We start from the raw sequence: 26,167 nt of genomic DNA on the forward strand, positions 1-26,167 counted from the left end.
TATAAACCTGTTGGTTCTCTTATCTTGGGTTCATTGTGACTCAGGGAACTGTAGTGCATTGTGTGACCCGCCGGGCCACTCTTTTTTTTTTTTTGAAAATAATTTTTATTGAAGTAAAATGCATAACAAACAAAGAAATGAAAGCGAGTATCATCTCGATACTACAAATTACATGGCAATCACATTTTATCAGGCATGTACAATGAAATACAGTAAACTTCAGGAAACAGGACACAAAAACTGCAAGGCTATGTCAATCTGTAGACCAAAAGTCCCAGAGCTTATTAAACTTCTGTAGCTGCGAGTTATTAGTCGCCAGGGACTTTTCAAACTGGTAGTTCATACGCAACAGTGAAATCACTTCAGACCTGTTTGGTGTGTCTGTGGACCTCCACTTCCTCAGTATGAGCGTTCTAGTGGCTAGCAGGACGTGCGAGGTCTACTGTCTATACATTAGGGGGAGATTTTTTATACCTAAAATGTAGGATGGCTAGAGCTGGGTTAGGTTTAATTATACACCCTGTGTATTTTGCAATAAAGCTGAACACTTGATTCCACAGACTAGTGAGAGATGGGCATGACCACATTATGTGTAGTAGTGTTCCTACGCTAGAGCAATCCCTCCAACACAATTGAGTAATTGCTGGAGAAGCCCGCTAACCGGTATGGAGTTTAGTACCATCTGTGGGTAAGCTTGAGAGTCATATCCCAATGATTAGCGCAGTGAGTGTGCCGATTGGCTTCCAAGAGTGCCCGTCGTCGCCGGGCCACTCTTGATCTTTGATTGTGCTCGAGGAGTCACACTAGTGTTTCCCTCTCCCGTGTGTCGGGCGAAGGGAAGGGGGGGGGGTGGGGACCGTGTGGCCGTCTGTGATGCCCCAGAATGTTCGTTGGACTCTGGGGCTGCCACTCACTGTGTGTAGGAATCTCGGATGAGACAGGAAGTGACGCTGTGGTACACCTGAAAGTGATGTGTTGGGCGGTGGAACGCAGATCCCCCGCACTTCCGGGTGTTCCAGCAAGCGTGCGTTTTCAAGCCAGTGCTATGTGGCTGGGGGCATGAACGACTGCACAAGTCTCGACCTACAGGTGTATAAACTGACACATTGTTGCTTTGAAATCTGGAGTGAGCCCAACAGGACCCCAAAATGTTCTGCAATGTTACGAAGGTCAGACTGTATGGAGTTTTACATTCATACACACGCATGTACATACTAGTGCTGCTCTGCATTTTTAGCAAGTGTGCAATTCTGGAATCAATGTTCCAGACTGCACATAAACCTGGTCAATATGTGGGTTGCTAGCTTTTGATAATGATTCAATCTATTTTCTATGATTCGCTATTGGTTTTTATTCTCAGTTTTTAACATCATTTTAACAGTTCGTTTTTGTCAGTGCTACCATCATAATTTGCTATTGGTGTGGGCTGTGGTTGGTCTGTACACAGTAGTGTACACTGTGTTGTCCTTTAATGTCATGGGCATCAGACGTCCCATAAACAAATTCCATCTTTGTTACGCACACACTCGACCTTTGCTGCTGGTGAGGCGCGGTGGCATGTTGTGGGCGGTATAGACCGACTACTTAACACCTTGCGTATGCAATGGTGGGTCAGTAACACTCTTTGGCTCTGAGGAAGAGGGTCCTCGCTTGAAACATGTCAGTCAGACATATATGGATACCAGCACGTCATCCAGCACCGAAAGAGTGTCCTGGCTGTTTTGGGGCGATTGGTTCCATTGTCTTTACATGTGTGCAACTGCCATATGTTTGTGAGTACAATGTTTCTTTTTTTGTATTTTAATAAACACTTTTAGCGGTAATGCACGAGGTTGGTGCGCCCTTCTCTTGTTGTCTTTCAGTGTATTTGTATACCCTTGGTCCTGAGGGGGCGGCAAAACCTAAGGTGGTACCAACAAAGACCACATAAAATCACTCACCTTTTTTGCATACCACTCGAGCACAGGAGAATTACTGTTCTTACATCATCTCTATGGAGGGGCTCAGAGTGCGACTCCCTTGATTTTTTTGGGGGGTCCAGTAGTTGGCCCATTCCTTGGCCCTTGGTCGGCATCCCCTTTGCGGGATCGCAGTCGGCGGCCCTCCTGTGATTATTATGTTTTCCGGGTGAGCTTAGTTTATAGCGCCCCCTCTTTCTCCTTAACTCTGAATCTGTTTTGGCTGCCGCGGACACGAGTCACCCTACTGGGTTTGCGTCCACGCACTGAGTGCTCAGATAGTGAGGATGATTCCTCTGCTCCTCTAATGCGAATAAAAAGGCGCTGGTGGATGCACTGATTGTGTTAGTGCGTAAAACTTAAAAAATGAAGGATGCGGCTGATGCTGCTTCGGAGGCGCCGGTCCTTTTTGGCACCCACAGGCCCTCCAAACCACTCCCCCCCCCCCCCCTGCCTTTTGCTGGTGGATCAGTTGGTCCAGGGGCTACAGTTTTATCTGTGATGCCTCTTTGGATTTTGGCTTTTATTCTAGGCTGTCTATCAGCAGTGGTCCTTCGGCGTATTATCTGGCTGAAATGCTGGTCTGCGGACCAGACTTCTAAGAAGGCCTTATCTGATCTCCCCATGTAGGGGAGAGCCTGTTTGGAGCTTCTTTAGATGACATTATTAAGGGTCTTACAAGGGGGGAAGAGTACTCTTCTTCCACAGGCTACCAAGGGAAAGGAGCCCCGTCGTAGACGTGAGCCATTCTTCTCGGCTTAGAAGAGGCCTTTTCGTCCCTTATGGGCTCAAGACAAGCGATCAAACCCCTTCAGGGCCTCCACCAGAGGTTCACAAGAGGACCTGGTCTTGCAAGCTACGAGCGGGCATTTCCGGCTCTGCGGACAAGGCTTCCTCTGCATGAAGGGGCGCCCTAACCCGTATCTGCGGTGGGGAGACCTTTTCCCTGGTTCCAGATCCGTGGACATCCCTGGTACAGGACAAGTGGGTCCACAAAGTAATTTGGTCCGACTACAATGCAAGCCTTGTTACTTCAAGGGGTGATTGTTCCGGTTCCGACTTCGGAACATTTTCAGGGGTTTTACTCAAACCTCTTTACATTTCCCAGGAAGGATGGCAAGGTACGTCCAGTTCTAGACCTCAAGGCGCTAAACTGCTTTGTACGGGTACAGACCTTCCGAATGGAGTCCATTCGCACTGTAGTGGCATCCCTACATCAGATTTTCTCGCTTCTATCAACATCAGGGACTGCTACCTTTACTTTCCAGTATGTGCCGGTCATTAGCACTTCCTCCACTTTGCCGTAGGCGAGGAGCATTATCATTTTGTGGCGTTACCCTTTGGTCTCACCTCCGCTCCTCGGGTCTTCACAAAAGTGTTGGCCCCAAGGCTTGCATTGTTGCGTCATTGGGGGGATCGCCGTACTGGGGTACATGGACGATCCTCTTCTGCAAGCAGAGCCTCCGACTGCACTGATGGACAGATTGGAGATAACTCTGCGAACTCTGAGGGAGTTCTTGAAGTAGAGATCGACCGATTATCGGCAAAGCCGACATATCGAGGGCCGATATGCACTTTCCCTGATATATCGGAATCGGCCTTTTGATTTACCGATATTGCCAATATTTCAGGAAAGTGCATGTATCGGGGTGATGCCTGCAGCTAGAGGCATCACCCTGGTACCGGCGTCCATAGCCGACGGTCGGCTGTCTTGTAATGACAACTGATGCGGCTGAGAAGCCGCTCGGCTGCCATTCGAAGGAGTGAGGGGACGTCATTCCCCCCCTCCCGCGGCTCGCCCGGGTCTCCCGTCCCACCGGGAGACCCGGGAATCTCACCTTCACCGCCGCCGTCTGACCGGGTCTCCATTTCTTTGAATTTGGTGCCGCCGAGTACCTGGAAGTGATGTCATGACATGACATCACTTCCGGGTACTGGCGGCGCCAAATTCAAAAACTAACCGCATTCAAAACAGCCAAACTTGGCGTTTTGAATGCTTTTAAGTTCAGAGGAGGGGTTTGCGGCCTTTTAGACCCCCAGATCTCTCCACCACAGTACCTGTAAACATTTAAAAAAAAATTTAATGTCCGAAAATATCGGCCGATACCGATATCCGATGACCAAAAAATCGGTATCGGCGGTAAAAAAAACAATATCGGTCGATCACTACTGGTTCCTTCCACAAAACTTGACTATCTGGGTGTAACTCTGGACTCAGTCAGAGTGTTTCTTTCTCTAGAAAAATTCCAGACATTACAGGAGGCAATTTAGCTTCTGTTGTCCAGCAGACAGTCCTTTCTCTGGGCTTGCATACAGGTGCTGGGCCTAATGGTGTCTACCTTCGAGGCAGTTCCGTTTGCACAGTTCCACACGAGATCTCTGGAAAATATTCTGGTGAAATAGGACAAGAATCTACGGTCTCTATAGGTGGACTCGTTCCCCGGCACTTCAACAGGGAAAATCCTTTCTCCCCGTGTACTGGACGGTTATCACCATGGATGCCAGCCTGTCCGGGTCCTTCGGCACAGATTGCGGAAGAGTCCAGACTGCCGATTTAATGTGCTGGAACTCAGAGCGATCAGACTTTGTCTGGATCATTGGACAGTTCGTCTTTCGGGGTGTCCGGTACAGATTCAATCGGACAATGCCACGGCCGTGGTCCATGTCAATCACCAAGGGGGCACAAGAAGTGTCCTGGCGGCTCGGGAAGTAGCTACCATTCTAAGGTGGGCAAACTGATTCGTTCCAGCTCTCTCTGCTGTACACATTTCAAGGAAGGTACAGAGGTTTGTGGCACAGTCTCGGGATCACCCGGCCTGACGCCACAGATGCATTCTAGTGGCTCCAGACTGGCTTCGCTGGTCTTTGTATGCTGATCTGGTATGGCTGCTCGCCGATGCTCCTTGGAGCCTTCCTCTCAGGGAAGGCCTGCTGTCCCAAGGGCCTATCTTTCATCGTGCTTTACAGTTGCTGGCTTTAACAGCTTGGCTGTTTGAAAGCCAGGTGCTGAAGGATAGAGGTTTGTCTGAATCAGTGATTCCTACGCTGTTAAAGGCTAGGAAATCTACCTCTAGGAAGATCTACCATCGTACTTGGAAGACATACAGTGAGTGGTGTGAGTCTCTAGGGCAGGGGTGGGGAACCTTTTTTCTGCCAAGGGCCATTTGGGTAAAATTAAAATAATTCGGGGGCCGTACAAAATTATCAACTTAAATGTGCCTGTTATATTTGGTCAAACATTAAATTAACTCACCCCTAATGTGATGGCTGCAACTGCTTCTCTTTGGTGAGGTGTGTGATGTTAGCTGGTATTGATGATGTTGCTACTTGCAACTGGTTTTCCAGGTTTGCGTCGGTTAGTCTGGAGCGCAGTGGACTCTTTGTGGTGGTAAGTTTTGAAAAGAACTGCTGGCGGGTACTGCTGGTGGGTACTGCTGGTGGGTACAGCTGGCTGGTACTGCTGGTGGGTACAGCTGGCTGGTACTGCTGTGAGTACTGCTGGCTCTGCTGTGTGTGTTGCTGGCGGGAAATGCTGGCTAGCAGCGGCGCCGCGCTGGAGGAAGAGGCGACGTTTCCTGTATTGGTCACAGGCAGAGTGCTTTTGATATCACTCCGCCTGTGACTCACTCAGACTATCAGAACGGAGTCGAAACTATACAGGAAGCATCGGCTCCATTCTGACAGATCAGCTGAGAGACACAGACTCAGCTGCACGGGGGGCCGGACCAAATTACTTTGAGGGCCGCATACGGCCCCCCGGCCATAGGTTCCCCACCCCTGCTCTAGGGGTTCCCCCTTTTCTTCCGAAGGGTTGAGCAGTGCCTGGTCTTGGGTACCATTAAGGGACAGGTTTCGGCCTTGGCGAGTTTCTTTCAACGTCCATTGGCCACAGATTCCTTGGTGTGTACATTTATCCAGGGAGATTGACACTTGGCTCCACCAGTACGTTCTCCATTGCCGTCGTGGAACCTCAATTTGGCTGTCAGTTCTCCAAAAATATTTGGGAGGTTCCTCTGCTTACGTTGTCCCAGAAGGTGGCCTTTTTGGTGGCTATTTCTGCTGCACGCAGGGTGTTGGAGCTGGTGGCGTTGTCTTGTCGTTCACCTTACCTTGTGGTTCAGAGAGATAAGGTGGTTCTTCATCCATGTTCGTCGTTCCTTCCAGAGGTCATCTCCAATTTCCATTTGAATGAAGACATTGTGTTGCCTTTCCTATGTCCCAAGCCTAAACATCCCAAGGAAATTGCCTTGCATTCCCTGGATGCGGTTCAAGCAATCAGGGTGTACCTGGCAGCTACGGACTCTTTTTGGAAGTCACTCACTATTTGTACTTACGGATGGACCTCGGAAAGGGTTGGCCGCATATCCAGATGGATCAGACGGTGATCAGGCCTATTTCATTAAAGGGTCAGGTTCCTCCTTATCCTGTTTTAGGTGCACTCTACTCAGCCGCTTAGTGCCTCCTGGGCCTTCCATCATCAAGTCAGGGCTGCAGGTTTGCAAGGAGGCTAATTGGTCGTCTGTGCACTCTTTCAAAAGGTGAATGTGTTGGCATCTGCAGAAGCTTCTTTTGGCCGCAAGGTTTTGCTGGCTGTTGTTTTGAGGACCTGGTCCTCTTTGAGGGTATATTGTTTTTTTTTTAGGTGAGCTTCAGTTGTTTATGGTTGAGCTACATGTTACCTGGTTGGCTATGGTTTAGCCTTGGGAATTTTTTCTTGCTGTTCCCACCCCTCATGTTTGACACTGCTTTGGGACGTCCCAATGGTCATGAAGAGAAGGAGTTGTGTCCGTCAATGAACGAAAGAGAAAATGGGATTTTTGACTTACCATAAAAGTGATGGACACAGCATCCACCCCTCTGTGGAGATGGCCTTCTTCTGACATTGCTTGTAACAAAATTGAGTGCCTATAGCTGAGAGTGGGAGTGTTCCCCCTGGGACAGCCCCATAGGTGTAGTCAGGATTTTTCCTGCCCAGCGTCCTACTCCTGTAGGGGGCAGTATAACCCAATAGTCAGGAAGATAAGGAGCTGTGTCCGTCAATGAACATCAGAGAAATAGATTTTACAGTAAGTCAAAAATCCAATTTCTCTCACTATAAAAAGGATATTTTATCCCCCCCCCCCCTTCTTCCCAGTGTGTATGAGCCTTCTGCTGGATGACTGATAGTGAAAATGTTGACTTTGTACATGATGAAATGTAATAGCGGTATGTATTGGCAGAAGGCATTAATGCTATAATGAACCCCTACAGCTCTCCGCAAGTTAATCAGACAGGGGGAACCTCTTCTCCACATGCCGGAAGCCTGCTATGCAGTAAGCACAAACGACCGTGTGTTCTCCATGTTGTGAGGAAGGATGGAGCGAATAAAGGAAGACAGTTTTATAGTTGTTCGTTGCCCAGGGAAAATCGATGTGAATTTTTTGAGGTAAGTAGGTCTTTTGCTTTCCCATAATCTATACTAATGTGACATGATCCTTGCTGCATGCTGGAACCAACACATGTTCAAATAAAAAAAATCCACTCCAAAATGAGTAATAATTTTTGGTGGATCAACTCTTTAAAAATCTTGGCATTCAACAAATAAAAATTGGAAGAGCTAATAATACTCTGATGTCTAAAGGCAAAATGTCCACTTGGTTTACCTTTTTATTTAAATGTTTTTAAAGTACATCTAAAACCAAAAACAAACCTTAAGCTCTCGTTCACATTGACTGCGGCTTTGAAGTCGTGTGACTTCATCTGAAATTGCACAAATTAAAAGCTGCATGTCTGTGCGACTTGGAAAACATCTGTGCGGCTTCATGCAAAGATGTCTATGCAAGTCACACCCGAATTTACCAAAAGTAGTACAGGAACTACTTTTTCAAATCGATATGGCACAGCAAAGTCTGCTTTGTACCAACTTGAACAGTGTGATTGCTGGCAATAGGAAGCGACTTGTCATGTGATTTGATCTCTTAAGTCACTCCAGTGTGAAAGAGGGCTTACTAGTTCTTGGATGCAGTGGCTACATTTTTTATTTGATTTTTTTGGGGGGTAAAAACATGTCTCTTTTGTTCATTGACGGACACAGCTCCTGGTATTCATATCCATTGGGTTATACTGTCCCCTACAGGAGTAGGACACTAAGTAGAAAAAAAATTCTGGCTACACCCATGGGCAGTCCCGGGGGGGGGGGGGTATACTCCCTCTCTCTGCTATAACCACTCAAGTTTCTGCCTAGTTAGGAGTAAGGACCTAGTTCCTTGCTAGGATCTTTGGCCCTGGCAAAATTTTTTACATAGAACATTTTTTCCTTCTGGATTTTTTCTGTGAGCTCTACAATCAGCTGGCGGACTGGGCGATGGGCTGGATAATCTAGATCCAGTGGTCACCCAAGATTGGCCAGCGAGCGCGCGCAGATCTCAGCTCCACTCTAGGTTGGCCGCGACCTAGCCCCAACTGGACGGGGGATGGCCTGCAAGTTAAACGCCTTGCGAGGTCGCATCAACCGGGTCTTTGACCAAGTAGCAGCGTTCCTCCTGGCTGATAGCCCCCCCCCCATTTCGATGGAGAGGGATTCTGTCTGGAGCGGTGCCCGTATGGTTCCTGGAGGGTTTAGGGGTGAACGTTGGCCTCTCCTTAGGACGTTCGGACCCCCCGGGATTCTCCCCTTTGCCGATTCCCTTGTGTGGTCGATGGGGGTTGGGGAAGGGCGGGGGGGTGCCGCCGGCGACTGGAGGGGGAGGGGGGGTTGTACCCGGTGGGGCCGTCCTGCCTGGTCTCCCAATCCTGGGTCCCTGTATGCCTTGTGGTGCCGCCTTTTTGTTGTTGACTGTTTAGCCCTGGGATATTTTCGGTTGTTCTCACCCCTCATGTTTAACACTGCTTTGGGACGTGCCAATGGTTATGAATGCCAGGAGCTGTGTCCGTCAATGAATGAAAGAGAAAAAATTTATTTTTGTAAGAACTTGCCGTAAAATCCTTTTCTCTGAATTTCGACAGACGCAGCTGCTTATCTTCATAACTGCTAGGGTTATGCTTCGCCTTCTAGAAATGGGCACTAGGCAGGAAAAAAATCTAACCATGCCTATGGGGGACGTCCCTGCAGGCATAACCCCTCAGACTCTGCTATCCTCAAACAATTCAGTTGCAAGCAGTGTTTAGAAGACAAAAAAAAACATACTTCAGGAGTAGAGGGGCGGGTGCTGCGTCTGTCAATGAACTTCAGAGAAAAGGATTTTACGATAAGTTCTTATAAAAATCCAGTTTTCTCTGTCGTTCATCGACAGACGCAGCTCCATATCTTCTTTGACCATTGGGATGTCCCAAAGCAGTATTATCATGAGGGGTGGGAAGACAACGCAAAAAAGAACGTAACTCTCCAAAAGCTAAACGTAGCCAAACGGGTAATATGGAGCTCAAGCAGGAACAACTGGAGCTCACCTAGCAAAAACATACACCCTCAGAGAACAAAAAAAGATTCTCTTTGAACAGCAGCCTGCAAAACCTTACGGCCAAAGGAGGCATCCGAAGATGCCAACATATCAACTTTGTTGAATTTTGTGAACTTGTCCACAGACGACCAAGTTGCTGCTTTGCAAACTTACATCACTGACGCCTGATGGCGAAAAGCCCAAAAGGCACTCCGCTCTCTAGTAGAATGCGCCTTCACTGGGAAAGAAGGAACCTGACCCTTCAGCGAATAAGCCTGAACAGCCGTCTGCCTGATCCACCTGGAAATAGTCGCAGCAGACGCAGCTAATCCCTTACGAGGTCCCTCAGTAAGGACAAAGAGAGCATCTGACTTTCTGAAAGATTCAGTAACCGCCAGGTAACCCTGATCGCTCGAACCACATCCAAAGAATGCAAGGCAATTTCCTTAGGATGCTTGGGACAGAGTGAAGGCTTCACAACTCATAGGGATGTCCCAAAGCAGTGTAATCACGAGGGGTGGGAAACAACGCAGAAACGAAACTTAAGTCCCCAATGGCTAAACCAGGCAACATGGAGTTTAACCAGGAACAACTGGAGCTCACCCGGAAAAAAATTGAACCCTCAAAGAGAAACTAAACAGAGTTCTCTTTTAAACTGCAGCCTGCAAATCCTTGCAGCCAAAAGAAGCATCCGTGGATGCCAACACATCTACCTTGTAGAATTTTGAGATTGTATGCACAGACAACCAAGTTGCCGCCTTGCAAACTTGTAGCACAGACGCCTGATGGCGAAAAGCCCAAGAGGCACTCAGCGCGCTCGTATAATGAGCCTTCACTGGGAAAGGAGGAACCTGACCCCTCAGTGAATAGGCCTGTACCACAGTCTGCCTAATGCATCTGGAAATGGTCGCAGCAGATGCAGCTAATCCCTTACGAGGTCCATCAGCAAGGACAAAAAGAGCTTCTGATTTTCTAAAGGACTTTAGTGGTCTCTAAATAAACTCTGATCGCCCGAATCACATCCAAAGAATGCAAGGCATACTCCTTTAGGGGGCTGAGGTTTAGGGCAAAGTGAAGGCAACACAATGTCTTCATTCAGATGAAAACCAGAAATAACCTTAGGAAGGAACGATTGATTAGGTCGCAGTACCATCTTATCCCTGTGTACCACCAGATAAGGTGAGCGGCAAGACAATGCTGCCAATTCAGATACCCTTCAGGCAGAAGTGATCACCAGCAAGAAGGCAACCTTCTAAGAAAGCAGCAAAATCTCCCAAATTTTTTTCAACAGGAGGCTTTTGAAGAACAGATAACACCAGATTTAGATCCCACGGAGGTAACGGAGATCGTCTCGGAGGAGCCATATGGCGCACTACCTGGATAAAAGTCCAGATTAGGACATGCGTGGCTAAGGGGCATTGAAAATATATAGCCAAAGCTGAAACTTGGCCTTTAATAGTACCCAAAGCCAACCGCTGTTCAACCCCTTTCTGGAAAAAAGGCCAAAATCCTAGCGATCGGAAACAAGCGAGGGTGCACCTTCAGCGAGTCACACCATGAAATGTACGATTTCCATGTACGATGGTAGATCTTCTTGGAAGTTGACTTCCTAGCCTTCAAGAGTGTAGGAATAAGAGTCAGAAAGACCCCTATCTCTCAACACCTGACTTTCAACAGCCATGCCGTTCAAGCCAGTGACTGTAAAGCAGGATGGAAAATCGGACCTTGGGACAGCAGATCTTCCCTGAGAGGAAGTCTCCAAGGGGTATCGGCGACCAGCCTTATCAGGTCTGCGTACCAAGACCCGCGAGGCCAGTCTGGAGCCACCGGAATGTTTTCCACTTCTATTCTGCGCAGGAGAAAAAGGAAATGCATAAATCAGGGGATACCGACCACAAGGAGAGCCACCAGTGCATCTGTGGCGTTGGCCAGAGGATCTTGAGACCTGGCTACTAATCTCTGCACCCTCTTGTTGAGGAGAGAGGCAAACAGATCGACCTCGGGAGTCCTCCACCAGACACACAGGAGGCAAAACACCTCAAGGAGTAGAGACCACTCCCCTTGATCCAACACCTGATGACTCAGGTAATCCACCTGCCAGTTTTCCACATCTGGAATGTGTACAGCAGAGAGGGCCGGAACAAAGCTTTCCGCCCAGGCCAGAATTTTGGCCACCTCCTTGGCCGCCAAGACACTCTTGTTCTCCCCCCCCCCCCCCCCCCTGATTGATGTAAGCCACAGCCATGGCGTTGTCTGAATCCAAACTAGACAACCTTGCAGACGAGTCATCCAATGACTCAGACAATAGCTCTGAGCTCGAAAATCTTTATTGGAAGTTTTGACTCTCCATCGTCCAGGTACCTTGGGCACAGAGCTTCCCCAGCACCCCGCCCCAGCCCGACAGGCTGGCATCCGTGGTTACCACTGTCCAAAACAATGAAAGGAAGGACTTGCCCTGGCACAGTGCTGGAGACTGAATCCACCACAACAGCCGGATCACAGAATCCAAGGACTTTAGATCCTTGTTCCATTTTACAAGAATCTCCCTTTGCAAAGGCCTTATATGGAACTGAGCAAACGGAACCGCCTCGAAGGTCGATGCCATCAGACCCAAGGCTCGCATGCAGACTCGTAGAGAGGACAGATTGTTGTCCAACAACAACTGAATCGCCCCCTGCAACTTTTGCAGCTCATCCAGGGGAAGAAAAACCCTCGCCAAGGCTGAATCCAGAGTCAAGCCCAGATAATCTAGTCTCAGAACCGAGGTCAGTGCGGATTTCTTGAAATTGATGTTCAAGCCGAACTCCTGTAGAGTTCTGACCGTGATCTTCAGATCCACCAACAAGGCTGAATGAGAGTCTGCTCTCAACAAAAGATCGTCCAGGTACCCCAGTCCCCTGCCGGCACAGCAGTGCTAATACCGTTGCTAGTACCTTGGTAAACACTCTGGGAGCAGAGACGAGACCAAAGGGTAACACCACTAATTGATATTTCTCCTCTGCTACCGCAAAGCAAAGAAACCGCTGGTGTCCCGTGTAGATAGGGATGTGTAGATATGCGTTGTTGATATCTATGGAGGCTAAGAAATCTCCCTGATGCAGAGACGCTACCACCATGCAGATAGACTCCATCCGAAACCTTTGTACCCACACAAAGCGGTTCAGAGCCTTGAGATCCAGGATGGGACGCACCTCGCCTTCTTTTCTGGACACGGTGAATAGGTTTGAATAAAACCCCTGAAAACGTTTATGAGCGGGAACCAGGCACAATCACTCCTTGCGACAGCAAGTCGTGTACCGCCCCTCACAAGTCCCTTAACCGGACTGGGGATAATCGAAGATTGAACAGGAAGAAACTGTTCCGGACAAGACCGGAAATTGATCTTGTATCCTAATTGGATCAGTTTGTGAACCCATTTGTCCTATATTAAGGAGGTCCAGGGTTCCTGAAAGGAAACAAAGACGTCCCCCCACCCCAGACTCGGGAGAGGGCGCCCCTTCATGCAGCCAAGGACTTGTCTTCAGGTCAAGATTGGTCAGACTTAGATTTTCTGGACTATGGCTTCTTGGAACCCCCAGAAGACCTAAACTGTTTACCTTTTTCTTGCGACCCGGAGGCACGAAAAAGATGTTTGTGAGCAGTAAAGGAAGGCACCTACCTTGCCTTTAAGAGGATTGGGGCAGATTAGTGCTCTTACCCCCCCCCCCCCCCCCCCCATGACACCTTTGATTGATTCATCCAGGGAGGATCCAAACAGCCTCTCCCCTGTAAAAGGAAGATCAGTCACCGCCTTTTTAGAAGCCTAGTCAGAAGACCAGCCTTTTAGCCATACCAAGCGCCTAATAGCAATCCCCACTGCTGACGTCCTGTCCACCAACAAAGCTGGGTCCAGGGACATATTGCAGATGAACACCAGGTCTTGGGTCAACTGGTCTATTAGTTCCAGTACCGCAGGGGGAAGCTGTGGAGTTTCCAAGTTACTGTTCAGTAGCAGTCTGCGCTACTAAAACATTCACAAAGGTAGCCTTTAACATGTGACCCCTGCTACCACATGTAAATGGCGGGACCAGCATTCCACCCATCTATACACAGGATCCTGAAAGGTTGGAGACTCTTCCACCTGTACCAGAGTCCCTTTATTCAACCTGGCCACCGGAGAATCCACTTTTGGTGGTACGGTCCACCTATTGGGCACCGCCTCCGCAAAAGTATATCGGCGTGCAAAACGCTTAGGCACCACCAACATTTGCTTAATGTGTCGCCATTGTTCATCCACAATAGTATGAAACAGTTCTGGACAAGGGAACACCTTGCCCGATTTTACAGGATTTGCGGGAGCCAAAAGACACCTGCGTATCTGACGCTGTAGGTTCATCAGCCAATTTTAGGCTTTCCCGCACAGAAACTAACAGGGCTTCACCAATGCCCTGTCCCGCGCGGCAGCTGATGACAGGTCCTCTTCACAGTCAGAATGTGAAGACACTGAACCCTCAAGGTGGTCTGCATCCACGACGACCATATCGGCCTCAGAGTCCAAAGACCCTGCCGATGGAGGTGAGGGCGTTTGCGGCTGGCAGCACCAGAAATGACAAAATCTACTTTCAACATCAGGCTTTGCAAAAAAAAACTGCAATTTCTGGCTGCGACTGTGAACCAGAGGGTCCCACAATCGCTTCCAGGGGTTCTGCATTTTTATCCTGGGACTGCATTGCTCACATAAAAATCTTTATTTGTGTAATGCCCCTTTACGATCGTGAAAAACGTGGCCCCACTGCTATTACTGCGGATTCACAATCCCTGATTTTTATGTAATATTAGCAGAGCAGAAGAGGAACAAAGCCACAGGGAGACCCAGGAACGTTACCAGACAACAAAGAAGCATCCAGCCTGATCAGAGTAAAAACAAAACCAACACTGTCTGCACAGAAAGACGACGAAGAAGCTCTGCCTTTATCATTACTATCATTGTAAGCCATGCCGCATGCCTGTCCATCCCACAGACCTCAAGAAAATGGCCGCTCATACATTCTCAATGGGAAAGTATAGGAAATGGCTGCCCATGCAAACTAATGGGAACACAGAGATCATGAACCACAGCAAAATGGTGGCCCCCACGGCGCAGCATGAGGTCTCCAGGACCGCCAAAAGGGGTCCCAGAAAAATGGGCATCTAAGGCTCCCTAGCCAGGGACCCACCCACAACAATCCACCCCCCTCAAATAAGCACCATAACGGCCGCATTATTACCCCCCCCCCCCCAGGTAAAACCTGTTAGGGGTAGGGGAATGCCAAGGGGTACACCAGATTATTCCCCGGGGTGTCAGGGAACCGAAGGACCCCCTAAGGTCTGACCATTCCAGGGTGGGGCCCATGCCCTCCCCGCGACTGCCAAGGGTGTTTTGGGGGACAATTTTACTCACCATACCACGGTACCAGGTTGGCGCCACTCCAAAACAGATCACCTCCCACCTGAGATGGGGGTGCTGTCAGCCAAGGAGAAGCTGCGATGCGTCCTAGCGAAATGGGATTTTTGACTTATAGTGAAATACATTTCGCTGATGTTCAGTGAGGGACACAGCACCCACCCCTCTGCGGAGTTGTTATTCTCCTGACACTGCTTGTTACAAACCTTAGTGGCTATAGCAGAGAGGAGAAGTTTACCCCCTGGGACTGTCTATGGGTGTAGCCAAAAATAAATTTCTGCCTAGTGTCCTAATCCTTTATGAGTCGGTATAACCCAATGGTTATGAATACCAGGAGCTGTGTCCGTCGGGCATCAGAGAAATGGATTTTACGGTAAGTCAAAAATCACATTTTCTTTCGTTCACTGCTCCATGTCTTCTAGACCATTGGGCTTATGCTGCTCTTTTTTCAGGAGTAGGACTAGGCAGAAACAATTTTGGCTACGCCCCTGAGGCAGTCCAAGGGGGGTATACCATCACTTCCTGCTATAGGACTTTATTTTTTTTTCGTGCCTTGTCAGGAGTAAGGACCTGGCTCTCTGCTGGGATCTTCGTTCCTGATATTTTTTCCTTTTTAAATGGAATTTTTCTCTTTATTTTTGTTCCTGTGTGAACTACAATCAACCTGTGTCTGTGTGAATTACAATCAACAGCTGGACTGGGACACACTGGATATCCTAGATCTTTATGGTCTTCCCAGTCTGGCCTGCAAGCGTGACCCAACTATTGGCTCCACGCTAGGTTGGCTGCAACATAGCCCCACTGGATGGGGGCTAGCCAGCAAGTAAAACACCTCGCGAAGTCGCATAGCCCTGGTCACGATCAGAGTCGCAGCGTATCTCGGGCCGCAGCACCCCCATTTCAAGATGGTGCGGTGGACTGCTGGGCGTAGTGCCCGCCTGATGCCATTGTGTGGTGTGTAGTGTCCCCCTCCTTTATTTTAGAATTGCTGGGGTGGTCGCGGGCCCTCCCTGGGGATGGTAAGCCCCCTTCTGTGTCCTCCCTCCCGTTTTCTCTCCTCTCCCTAGCGCAGCTCCCCTGTGTCGATTGCCCCCTCTCTCTCCCCCTTAGCCCCCTTTCTGGGCGCATGGGTGTATTTTTGGGTGGGGGGGCTTCACTGGGGTTGGGCTGGAGAGGGGTGGGTGAGTGTCGCTGTTGGCCCCTCTTTTGGGGGTGCCTGTACCTTGGTGATGCTGGGGGGGGGTTCCTTCTGATAGATGCTTTTTTTCAGTGGGCTCCTTGGTCCTGTGCAGCACCGCCATTTTGCCGTGGATGCTGTTTCCTGGCTTCGGCAGCCATGTTTGTGTATTCCAGCGGCCATGTTTTTGGTTTCCCATTCCAAATAGTGGCTTCCATTTTCTTGTAGTCCAAGTGCGGTGATGTGCTGCGGGGGCCTCTAGTGTCAGTGTTGGAGCTTCCTCTTCCATCGCAGTGTGGCAGGCTGTTTGGTGCTCTCCAGCTCTGGGGTGGTGAGTCTTTGGGGGTATACGACCCTTCCTCTGCTATTCCGCAGGTGCGCTGATTCTTGTGGTGCTCCTTTGTTGGCAATGGAGCCTCTGGAGCGTGTATCACCACCTGACCCGCTCCTTGAAGCTGCTGGACCCTCTGTGTCTCAGTCTGCCCTGGCGGCCATAACGGCAGCCCTGCAATCACTTGTCTCTAAGGTACATATGGCCCTGCAAAGGAGGCCTAGCAAGAAGCGCCCCCCTGCCTTTACTTGTATCCACTGCCACCTCAGAGTCTAAGGTGGATTTGGCAGCCGTGGACAAGTCAGCCCACTGGGTCTGTGTCCACGCACGCTGAGTGCTCTAATAGTGAGGACGAATCCTTCTCCGCAGCCGTGCATGAAAAGGCGCTGGTGGAGGCCATAATTGTGTCAGTGCAGGAAACTTTAAAGCTGGATGCTGAGTCGGCGACACCGGTGCAGTTTGGAACCCGCAAATCTTCCAAGGCGACAAAGGTGTTCCCCTTTCCTGCCTATTTTGATGAGATTGTCACTAGTAAGTGGGGTTCCCCAAAACGCATGGTTGGAATACCTAAGCGTTTCACTAGGAGATATCCCTTTTGAGGAGTCTCTTCTGAAGAAACTTAGGGTTCCACCGTCGGTGGACTCTCAGGTTTCCAGGTTAAATAAGGCCACACTTTTGCCGGTGGAGGATTCTCCATCTTTTAAGGATCCTGTGGACGAGAGCTAAGGCTCTGGTCCGGTACCTTTTCACCGTGGCAGGTTCAATGTTGAGGCCGGTGTTTGCTATCACCTTGGTATCCCAGACTTTAAACGGAATGAACAAAAATTTTACACCAGGATCTGGAAGGGGGGGCGGGGTCAACACCCTCCTGAGCTGGTGGGTGACTTGATCCAGGGGCTACAGTACATACTTGTGATGCATCTTTGGATGCGGCCCCTTTGGCTGGCAGAGTTTCTGTGACTCTGGTGATTCTATGCTGCATGATTTGGTTGAAACTAGTCGGCCGACCAGGCTTCTAAAAAAAAGTGCTCACTGATCTACCTTTTGTAGTTGACCATTTGTTAGGTGCCTCTATGGAATATCTCATTAAGGGCCTTATGGCAGATAAAAGAACACTACTTCCGCAGGTTGCTAGGGGTAAGGAACTTAGTCGTAAACGTGGTCCTTTTTTCTCGGCTCACAAGCGGGTATCGCAGGAAAAGGGTTCGGGATCCACCCGTAATTTTGTGGGAGGCTTTAAGAGACCCTGGAATGGTAGGTCGAAAGCGGGCACTACTGGTTCCGCAGACAAGCCTTCCCCAGCCTGAAGGGGCCCCCTCACCCGCATCTGGGGTGGGGGGACATCTTTGTCTTTTTCCGGAGCTGTGGACCTTGTTCATTCAGGACAAGTGGGTTCACGAGTTGGTTCGGTTACAAGATTGAGTTTCGGTCCTTGCCTCCGGCAAGGTTCTTTCGTTCCAACTTGTGCCTGTCTCACAATCGGCTACAGGGTCCCTACAGGAGGTGCAGGACCTGTTAGCACAAAGGGTCATTGTGCCCTTTCCAGAGTCATAACGTTTTCAAGGTTTTTATTCAAGTCCGTTTACAGTTACCAGGAAGGAAGGCAAGGTTCGTCCGATCTTGGACCTCAAGGCTCTGAACCACTTTGTGCGAGTTCAGAAAAGGGGATCTTCTGGTTTCTGTCGATCTCAAGGACGCTTACCTTCATATTCCGATATATGTCCAGCATCAGCATTTTTTGTTTTGCTGTGGGTGAGGAGCATTAACAATTTGTGGCGCTACCCTTTGTAAACGCCCAAGGAGCTGAGACGAGACCGAAGGTTTTGGCCCCAGCGCTGGCTCTAGAAGGCGACTTGGACATTACTGTGTGAACTCTACAGGAGTTCGGATGGACACTGAATTTTCAGAAATCGGCTTTGACTCCATCCACCAAACTGGACTACTTGGGTCTGACGCTGGACTCAACATCAGCCCAGGTGTTTCTTCCACAGGCAAAACTACTGAAGCTACAGGATGCGTTTCGGTTCCTGTTGTCCAACCATCGGTCGTCACTCAGTACTTGCATGCAGGTGTTGGGCCTGATGGTTTCCACCTTCAAGGCAGTTACGTTTGCTCAGTTCTATAGCAGACCTCTGCAAAAAGATTCTGTCCAAATGGAACAAGGATCCGCTGTCATTGGACGATCTGATCCTGTTGAGACGGGATATGAGGGGGGCAATGCTATGGTTGCTTCGCTACCTGGCGCTTTGCCTGGGAAAATCCTTTTTCCCTTGTATAAGACTGTGATAACCATAGATGCCAGTCTGTCCGGGTGGGGAGGTATCTTGGGAGTGTACTCGGCCCGAGGAGTTTGGACTCGAGAGGAGTCCAGTCTGCCGATCAACATCTTGGAGATTTTGGCGATCAGGCCTCGTCTCAATGGACGGATCGTCTGCAGGGACGCCCTGTGTGGATAAATTTGGAAAATGCTAAGGCCGTGGCATATGTCAATCATCAAGAGGGCACAAGGAGTGCCCTGGTGGCCCGGGAAGTAGCCGGTATATTGAGGTAGGCAGAACTATATGTTCCGGCCCTTTCTGCTGTGCACATTCCGGGGGTAGAGCATTGGCAAGCGGACTATCTCAGTCGGCAGACGTTTGATCTGGGAGAATGGTCTCTTCACTCTGAGGTGTTTCATCAGCTGTGCCTTCGGTGGGGGACCCCTGATGTGGATCTGTTAGCCTTCCATCTCAACAGGAAGGTGCAGAGGTTCGTGTCAGGTCTCTGGATCTTCTGGCCGATGCCGCAGAAGCCCTGGTGGTCCCTTAGGGTCAGTATCATCTGATTTGCGCCTTTCCTCCAATAAAACTTCTGTCGAGACTGCTACACAGAATCGAGTTAGAAGGGATTCCAGTCATTCTGATGGCACCAGACTGGCCTTGCCGGTCTTGGTACGCAGGCCTGGTAAGGCTGGTAGCAGACGTCACTTGGAAACTTCCTCTCAGGGAAGATCTTCTGTCTCAGGGACCAATCTTCCATCCTGCTTTACAGTCACTGGCTTTAACGGCTTGGCTATTGAAAGCCAGGTGTTGAAGGACAGAGGGCTGTCGGTGATTCCTACATTGTTAAAAGCTAGGAAATCTACTTCCAGGAAAATTTATCATAGACTTTGGAAGGTGTACATTACTTGGTGTGAGTCCCGGGGGGTTTTTCTTCGTTCATTTTCTGTGTCTCGCCTGTTGGGAGTTTTTACAACTGGGTTTAGACCAATGTTTGGCTCTGGGTACCATCAAGGGCCAGATCTATGCTTTGGCTATATTTTTCCAAAGGGAATTCGCCATCTGGCTCCTCCGGTGCGATCCCTGGTACCTCCGTTGATCTCAATTTTGGTACTGTCGGTGCTTCAAAAGCCTCCTTTTGAAAACACATTTTTTTAGTCGCTATTACTTCTGCGCATAGGGTGTCTGAGTTGGCTGCGTTGTTCTGTTAGCCACCTTACCTGGTGCTTCACAGGGACTAAGTGGTGTTGCGACCCTGTCAGGCGTTCCTTCATAAGGTGGTCTCGGGGGGTTTCATTTGAAGGAAGATATTGCATTACAGTCCTTATGTCCTAGGCCGAAACGTCCTAAAGAATTTGTTGTACATTCCTTGAATGTACCTGAACCGATTCAGAAATCTGATTCTTTGTTTGTTCATATGGATGGACCTTGTAAGGGGCAGGGTGCATCTGCTGCGACCATTTCCAGGTGGATCAGGCAGACAGTGGTGCAGGCTTATTCCATTAAGTGTCAGGTTCCTCCTTTCCCTGTCAAGGCACATTCTACAAGGACGCTTAGTGCCTCCTGGGCCTTCCGTCATCAGGCACCAGTGGTTCAGGTGTGCAAGGCGGCTACGTGGTCATCTGTAAACACATTCCCAAAATGTTATAAGGTGGATGTACTTGCATCTTTGGGTGCGGCGTTCGGCCGCAAAGTTTTGCAGGCTGTGGTTGCTGAGGCTCCCGCCTCTTGAGGTGTAATTTTTTTTTCCTGATGGTGAACTCCAGTCGTTTCTGGTTGGGCTCCGGTTTTACCTGGTTGGCTATGTTTAGCCTTGTTGAGAATGATATTTCTTGCTGTGTTTTTACCACCCCTCATGTTGACACTGCTTTGGGACATCCCAATGGTCTAGAAGACATGGAGCTGTGTCGGTCAGTGAATGAAAGCGAAAACTGGATTTTTGTCTTACCGTAAAATCCTTTTCTCTGAGGTTCACTGATGGACACAGCACCCGCCCCTCTGTTGGGTTGAGTTATGTATTCTTCTGACACTGCTGGTTACAAACTGAAGTCCTATAGCAGGAAGTGATGGTATACCCCCTGAGACTGCCTCAGGGGCGTAGCCAAATTGTTTTCACCTAGTTCTCTACTCCTGCAAGATTCTTTATGGGCCTTGTTTTGAGCACTGGTCTAAATCATTTGGTGGAGGGGGGGATTATGGGGTGGGGTTGTTTCTCAGGGGTTGGGCCCCTTTGTTCCAGTAATGGGGAACTCTTATTAAGGCGTCAGAAAACCAAGACATTTTGGACCATTTCATGTTCCCAACTTTGTGGGAACAATTTGGGGATTGCCCTTCCTGTTCCAACATGACTGCGCACCAGTGCACAAAGCTGGTCCATAAATACATGGGTAAGAGAGTTTGGAGTGGAGGACCCCGACTGGCCTGCACAGAGCCCTGACCTCAACCCGATAGAACATCTTTGGGATGATTTAGAGCGCAGCCTGCAAGCCAGGCCTTCTCATCCAACATCAGTATCTAACCTAACAAATGTGCTTCTGGAAGAATTCTCAAACATTCTCATAGACTCGCTCCTAAACCTTGTGGACAGTCTTCCCAGAAGAGTTGAAGCTGTTATAGCTGCAAAGGGTGGGCTAACTCGGTATTGAACCCTACGAACTAAGACTGGGATGCCAAAGTCCATGTGGGTGTAAAAAGGCAGGCGCCCCAATACTTTTGGAATGTACCTTTTTAAAAATAATAGGTTTCTGACATGTTTTACTACCATTTTACCCTTCTGTCCTGTTTTAATCTCTTTGCAGTGGGCGGACCTTCATTTTCCATTTTGCAATCACGGAAAGCGCTGTGTAATGAGAACAGTACTGAAGATTGGTCCAAACAATGGCAAAAACTTTTATGTCTGTCCGTTTGGCAAAGATAAGCAGTGTGATTTTTTTGAATGGGCTAAATAATTGGACTAACATTGCTTTACTAGTGACTGTTGCTTGCTTCATACATTTATCAGTCATATTTCCTCCAAGGTGCAATTAAAGGAAGACCCCCCAAGGAATCTAGATGCTATTTTTCACTGCAAACTGTTTTGTCAACCTTGCAATAAAAATCATACCAAACATATAAACAAGCTAAACATAATTCATATGACTTAAGTGCATTGCATTTTAATTGCTAATAAATGTGCTGTGTATTACCTATTATTTGGAAAATAAATAATATTAAACTAGTGGGGGGTTGGCACTGTATACTTCAATAAACTAAAGTGGTGTCCACCAGTAGCAGTGCTCAGCTTTAACCGGTTGCCGACCGCCGCACGACTATATACTGCGGCGGTCAGCCCCGGCCAGGCAGAGTGACGTATCGGTACGTCACTCGCCTGTCACTGACTTGCGAGCCTATCGCGGGCGGGCGCGCGCCCGCCGAGGCGCGCGCCCGCCGCGGCTCGTTCACAGACAAGTCAGTGCGTGTGACCGGCGGACTCGATGTCCGCCAGTCACACTGCGATCGCTCCTGTGAAGGGAGAAAGACAGAGCAGCTTGTGTAAACAAGCTGCCTGTCAGTTCTCCCTGTGTAAAAGTGAAGATCTGTCCGTTCTACTATGTAGAACGGTTGATCTTTGCTTTTACACCAATAGGAATGTCCCTACACAGTTAGAATCACGCCCCTAGGACACACTTAACCCCTCCCTGTCCAATAAAGTTAACCCCTTCCCTGCCAGTGTCATTTTTGCAGTAACAGTGCATATGTATAGCACTGATTACTGCAGTAATGTCACTGGTACCCCCAAAAGTGTCAAAAATGTCAGTCAAGGGTCCGATCTGTCTGCCGCAATGTCGCAGTACCGAAAAAAAAATCGCAGATCGCCGCCATTACGCGTTAAAAAAAAAAAACACCAAAAATGACAAAAATCTTTCCCTTTGTTAGTAAACGCGATAACTTTTGCGCAAACCAATCAAAATACGCTTTTTGCGATTTTTTTTTTTTTTACCAAACATAGGTAGCATAAAACAAATTGGCCGAAAAATGTTAAAAAATTTTGATTTTTACTTTTTTTTTGGGGGAATTTCATATAAAAAAAATGTGAAAAATATTGTTATTTTTGCAAAATTTACGCTCTTTTTTTGTTTATAGCGCGTGATCAAAAAATCGCACAGGTGATCAAATACCACCAAAAGAAAGCTCTGTTTGTGGGAAAAAAAGGACGTCAAATTCGTTTAGGTACAGCGTCGCACGACCGCGCAATTGTCCGTTAAAATCACGCAGTAAAAAATTGCAAAAAAACCCCTGGTCCTTTAGCAGCCAAATCCTCCGGGGCTTAAGTGGTTAATGGAATATGGTCACCTTTACTGTTTTTAAAGGATAAGCCCAGTTAAACCATAACTAACGCTAAAACTGCTCTTTGCCATATTCTAAGACTATTCCGTCTAACCCTGTAAAGCAAAAATGATTTACTTACCATTTCTACACCCGATCCGGTCTCCAGTGACGGAAGCTCTGTGCAGGAGAGGAGCGACAATGGCTGTGAAATGAATGAGAAGTGACATCACCCATAGAGTTACTATGGGGCTTCCCTTGTCAAGTGCCTCTCCCGCACCCGCCTCCACGATGAAGCTGCCACTAACAGAACAGCATGGGAATGGATCCGGTGTAGAAAAGGTAAGTACCGTGATTTTCTGCTTTACAGGGATAGATAGAATAGTCTTAGAATGTGGCAAAGATCAGGTTTAGCGTTACTTAGGTTTTGACTGGACTTCTCCTTTAATGATAGAATTTGTGAGATCTGTGATAGTTATATAGAAATTCTACCATCAGTAATCTGCTCAGCTTACCCTGTGCATTGCTAAAATGTCAAGGCTATAAAATGAAAAGGTTAAAAAAAATACCCTTAGACAAGCTTTATGAACGTAAAAAACTATGTTCTGTTTCACCTCAAAACGTTGGCGCTTTGTTTCCCCAGTTGCTTAAAAATTACATGTATTTTCAAATGCTTCAGACATCATGCAGTGGGTTTATGTAGGACCTTATTCAGTTTATATAAATGACGACAAAACAAAAAAAATGCAGCATGTAGGGCTTTCACTTGCTTTACTGTGGGAGGTCAAACTGGAAACTATTTTCCCAAGTCAAAGCATTTTTGCAAAATACAGCAAAACATACTGCATAACCACACAGAACAAATGCTTAATATCTTATTCACTACTACAGCAATATTAGGACTCCTAAATTCTCCTAAAGTGGCGATTGGTGGGACATAGGCTGGCAAACTGTCAGGCTATGTATACGCTAACTTGGCAAACAAAAATCTACAGACCCTCAAGTATTTACATATTCTCAACAAATTGTAAGCTATCTGTAAAACAAGCCCATCCTGTCGCAAATAATCCTAAATGCTTATAGTAGAAACACTGGTGTGATTCAAGTTCTTCTCTCAGCACCTCAACTTATCCAAATTCTTGATTTTCCTTTCTTTTGGATGTGCTTCCGCACTGATACATTAACCATTTTGCATGTTTGTGAAGTAAAACATAAGGGGCTGCGGAGCAGTTTATATAGAAAGCTTCTGTATTATTGTTTACCTCTACCATGCAAAAAACTTAGACTTATGCCCCGTACACACGCGTCGAAAATTGGCAGGGAATTTTCGGCCAACGTCTGATCTTCCGATTTTCGGCTTGTTAGTATGATGCTTCCGACAACCAACTCCGACTTTTCGGCCGAAAAAAAATCTTGTGTGCAGGCTATAAAATTTTTGTTGGCCGTCAACACAATGGCCGATTTTCGTGCAGTCAGTACAGATTTCGACAGGGAAAAATCTGATGAGCAAGTCTGGGCATGCTCAGTGAAGAAAAAAACACAAAGAAAACAAACCAACACATGACATCACTTCTAAAGTAGATTTTTGTTGGCCGAGAAATTTCGTGTGCAATCTAGGCACATTCCAACCAACAAAACACAACTTGGACAAAAGTCGGACGATCGGTCGGCCGATAATCGTTGCGTGTGTACGAGGCTTTAGTGTATTTACACTAGAGTTCAAAATTGTAGAACAATTTATGAACACTTGATTTTTTTTCAGAAATAATGTAATCTTCATTTCTTAACATTTGCTGGAATTTTTGTTGTGGCTATATATACACCACTCTAATGGAACAGTGTTTTTCATAATAACCAAGGCACTTCACCAAAAAAACATACAAACCTTTATTTTGTAGAAAACACAATGATCAAAATTAGAGAACAGCAATGTCTGTAGCAGGGAGAACGATTAAAACTAACATTTCTGAAGGTTACAATTAGTAGGAAGTGTACAGGCCCTTGCTTTGAATGACTTTAGCGCATCTGCGGCCAAAGGACATCACTAGTCTCTCACACTGCTCTAGTGTGGTTTTTGTTTCACTCTTCTTCCATAGTTTGGTGACTGTAGTGGGTTTCTTGGCCAAAACTTTTGTCACCAAGGATTTTCCAGAGGTTTTTCTATTGAGTTTAGATCAGGACTCTGGGCTGGCCATTTTAATGTTTTCAGCTTCAAGGCACTGCTTTACGGGTCATTGTCATGCATGAAAATTGCTGGCTGATTGGGTGATGAATTCAGGGAAGGAACAACATGTTGTCAAAGAAGGTTCTGATCTACAGCTACATGGCAGAGTAAATGCAAATGTTTAAAGAGGCCCAACTCTTGCTGCAGAAAACATCCCCCAAACTGACACGATGCTTCCCCCACCACCTTTCACTGACTTCTTTACACACTGTGGGTTCAGTCTTTCCCCAGTTTGATGACAAACAGGTTTCCTATCAGACCCAAATAGAGTAAACTTGCTTTCATCACTAAAGTGATCTTTGGACCAGTTCTCGGTCCACACAACATGCTTCTCAGCAAAGGTTGGTCTAGTCTTTTAAATATTTCTGCTAATGAGAGGTTTGGTCGCTGAGAATTTGGACTAAAAGCCCACTCTGCAAACGGCAAGACACTGTATGACTAGACAGATCCTTACTCTGTTTAGTGCTGAATGGGCAAGCAATCACAGCTGCAGTGTTTAACCGATTGCCCAGTGAAATTCTCTGCATTATCCTGTCCTCTCTTGCATTTTGTCTTTTGTGGACAACCAAGGACTTGAATGATTTTGTGACGTAAAGATGCAATATTCTAGAAATCACAGATTTGGAACGACAAACTATCCCCTATGGCTAAAAGGGTCATTACTTTGGCCTTCATCTGGAAAACTTGCTGCCAGAGGGTTTAAGTCACTTTAGAATGACTCACTATCTTGCAAAGTCAGTGAAAACGGGAAAGTTAGGGTGCCAGTTAAATAGGTTTTGTCAGAAAATTAAAGAAATTAAGCACAAGGTGCCAGATTAACACCAATAACTGAGAGTTATCTGAAAGTGTTCTCTAATTTTTAACAATGTTCTTTTTCAAATCTCATTGAAGTTTTTTTTTTTATTCTGTGCTTCAAAATATATATCTCATGAAAAATGCTTAACAAAACTGTTCTTTTACTTCTGTTTCTCTCTTTTTTAATGGGGCCTTCAAATTTAGGAAATTGTAGGTTGTGCTCTAATTTTGATCTCCAGTGTAGGTACTTTTCTATGGATGCTACAAAGTGTGGATTGTTCC

General features: G+C 47.5%; 1 protein-coding gene across 1 annotated transcript in view; it reads left to right on the forward strand.

The window, feature by feature from the left end:
• The window catches only part of NEIL3 (nei like DNA glycosylase 3), a 118,354-nt gene extending 96,685 nt beyond the window's left edge, over window positions 1–21,669 (forward strand). The window contains exons 9-10 of the mRNA XM_082269703.1: window positions 7,209–7,383; window positions 21,360–21,669. Of these exons, the coding sequence (XP_082125829.1) occupies window positions 7,209–7,383; window positions 21,360–21,509 (325 nt within the window). The 3' untranslated portion in view covers window positions 21,510–21,669. The remainder of the gene's footprint in view (window positions 1–7,208; window positions 7,384–21,359) is intronic.
• Window positions 21,670–26,167: the final 4,498 nt, after the last annotated feature.

Source organism: Pelophylax lessonae, assembly GCF_965119305.1.
Source record: "Pelophylax lessonae genome assembly, chromosome: 1".
NCBI classification, from domain to species: domain Eukaryota; kingdom Metazoa; phylum Chordata; class Amphibia; order Anura; family Ranidae; genus Pelophylax; species Pelophylax lessonae.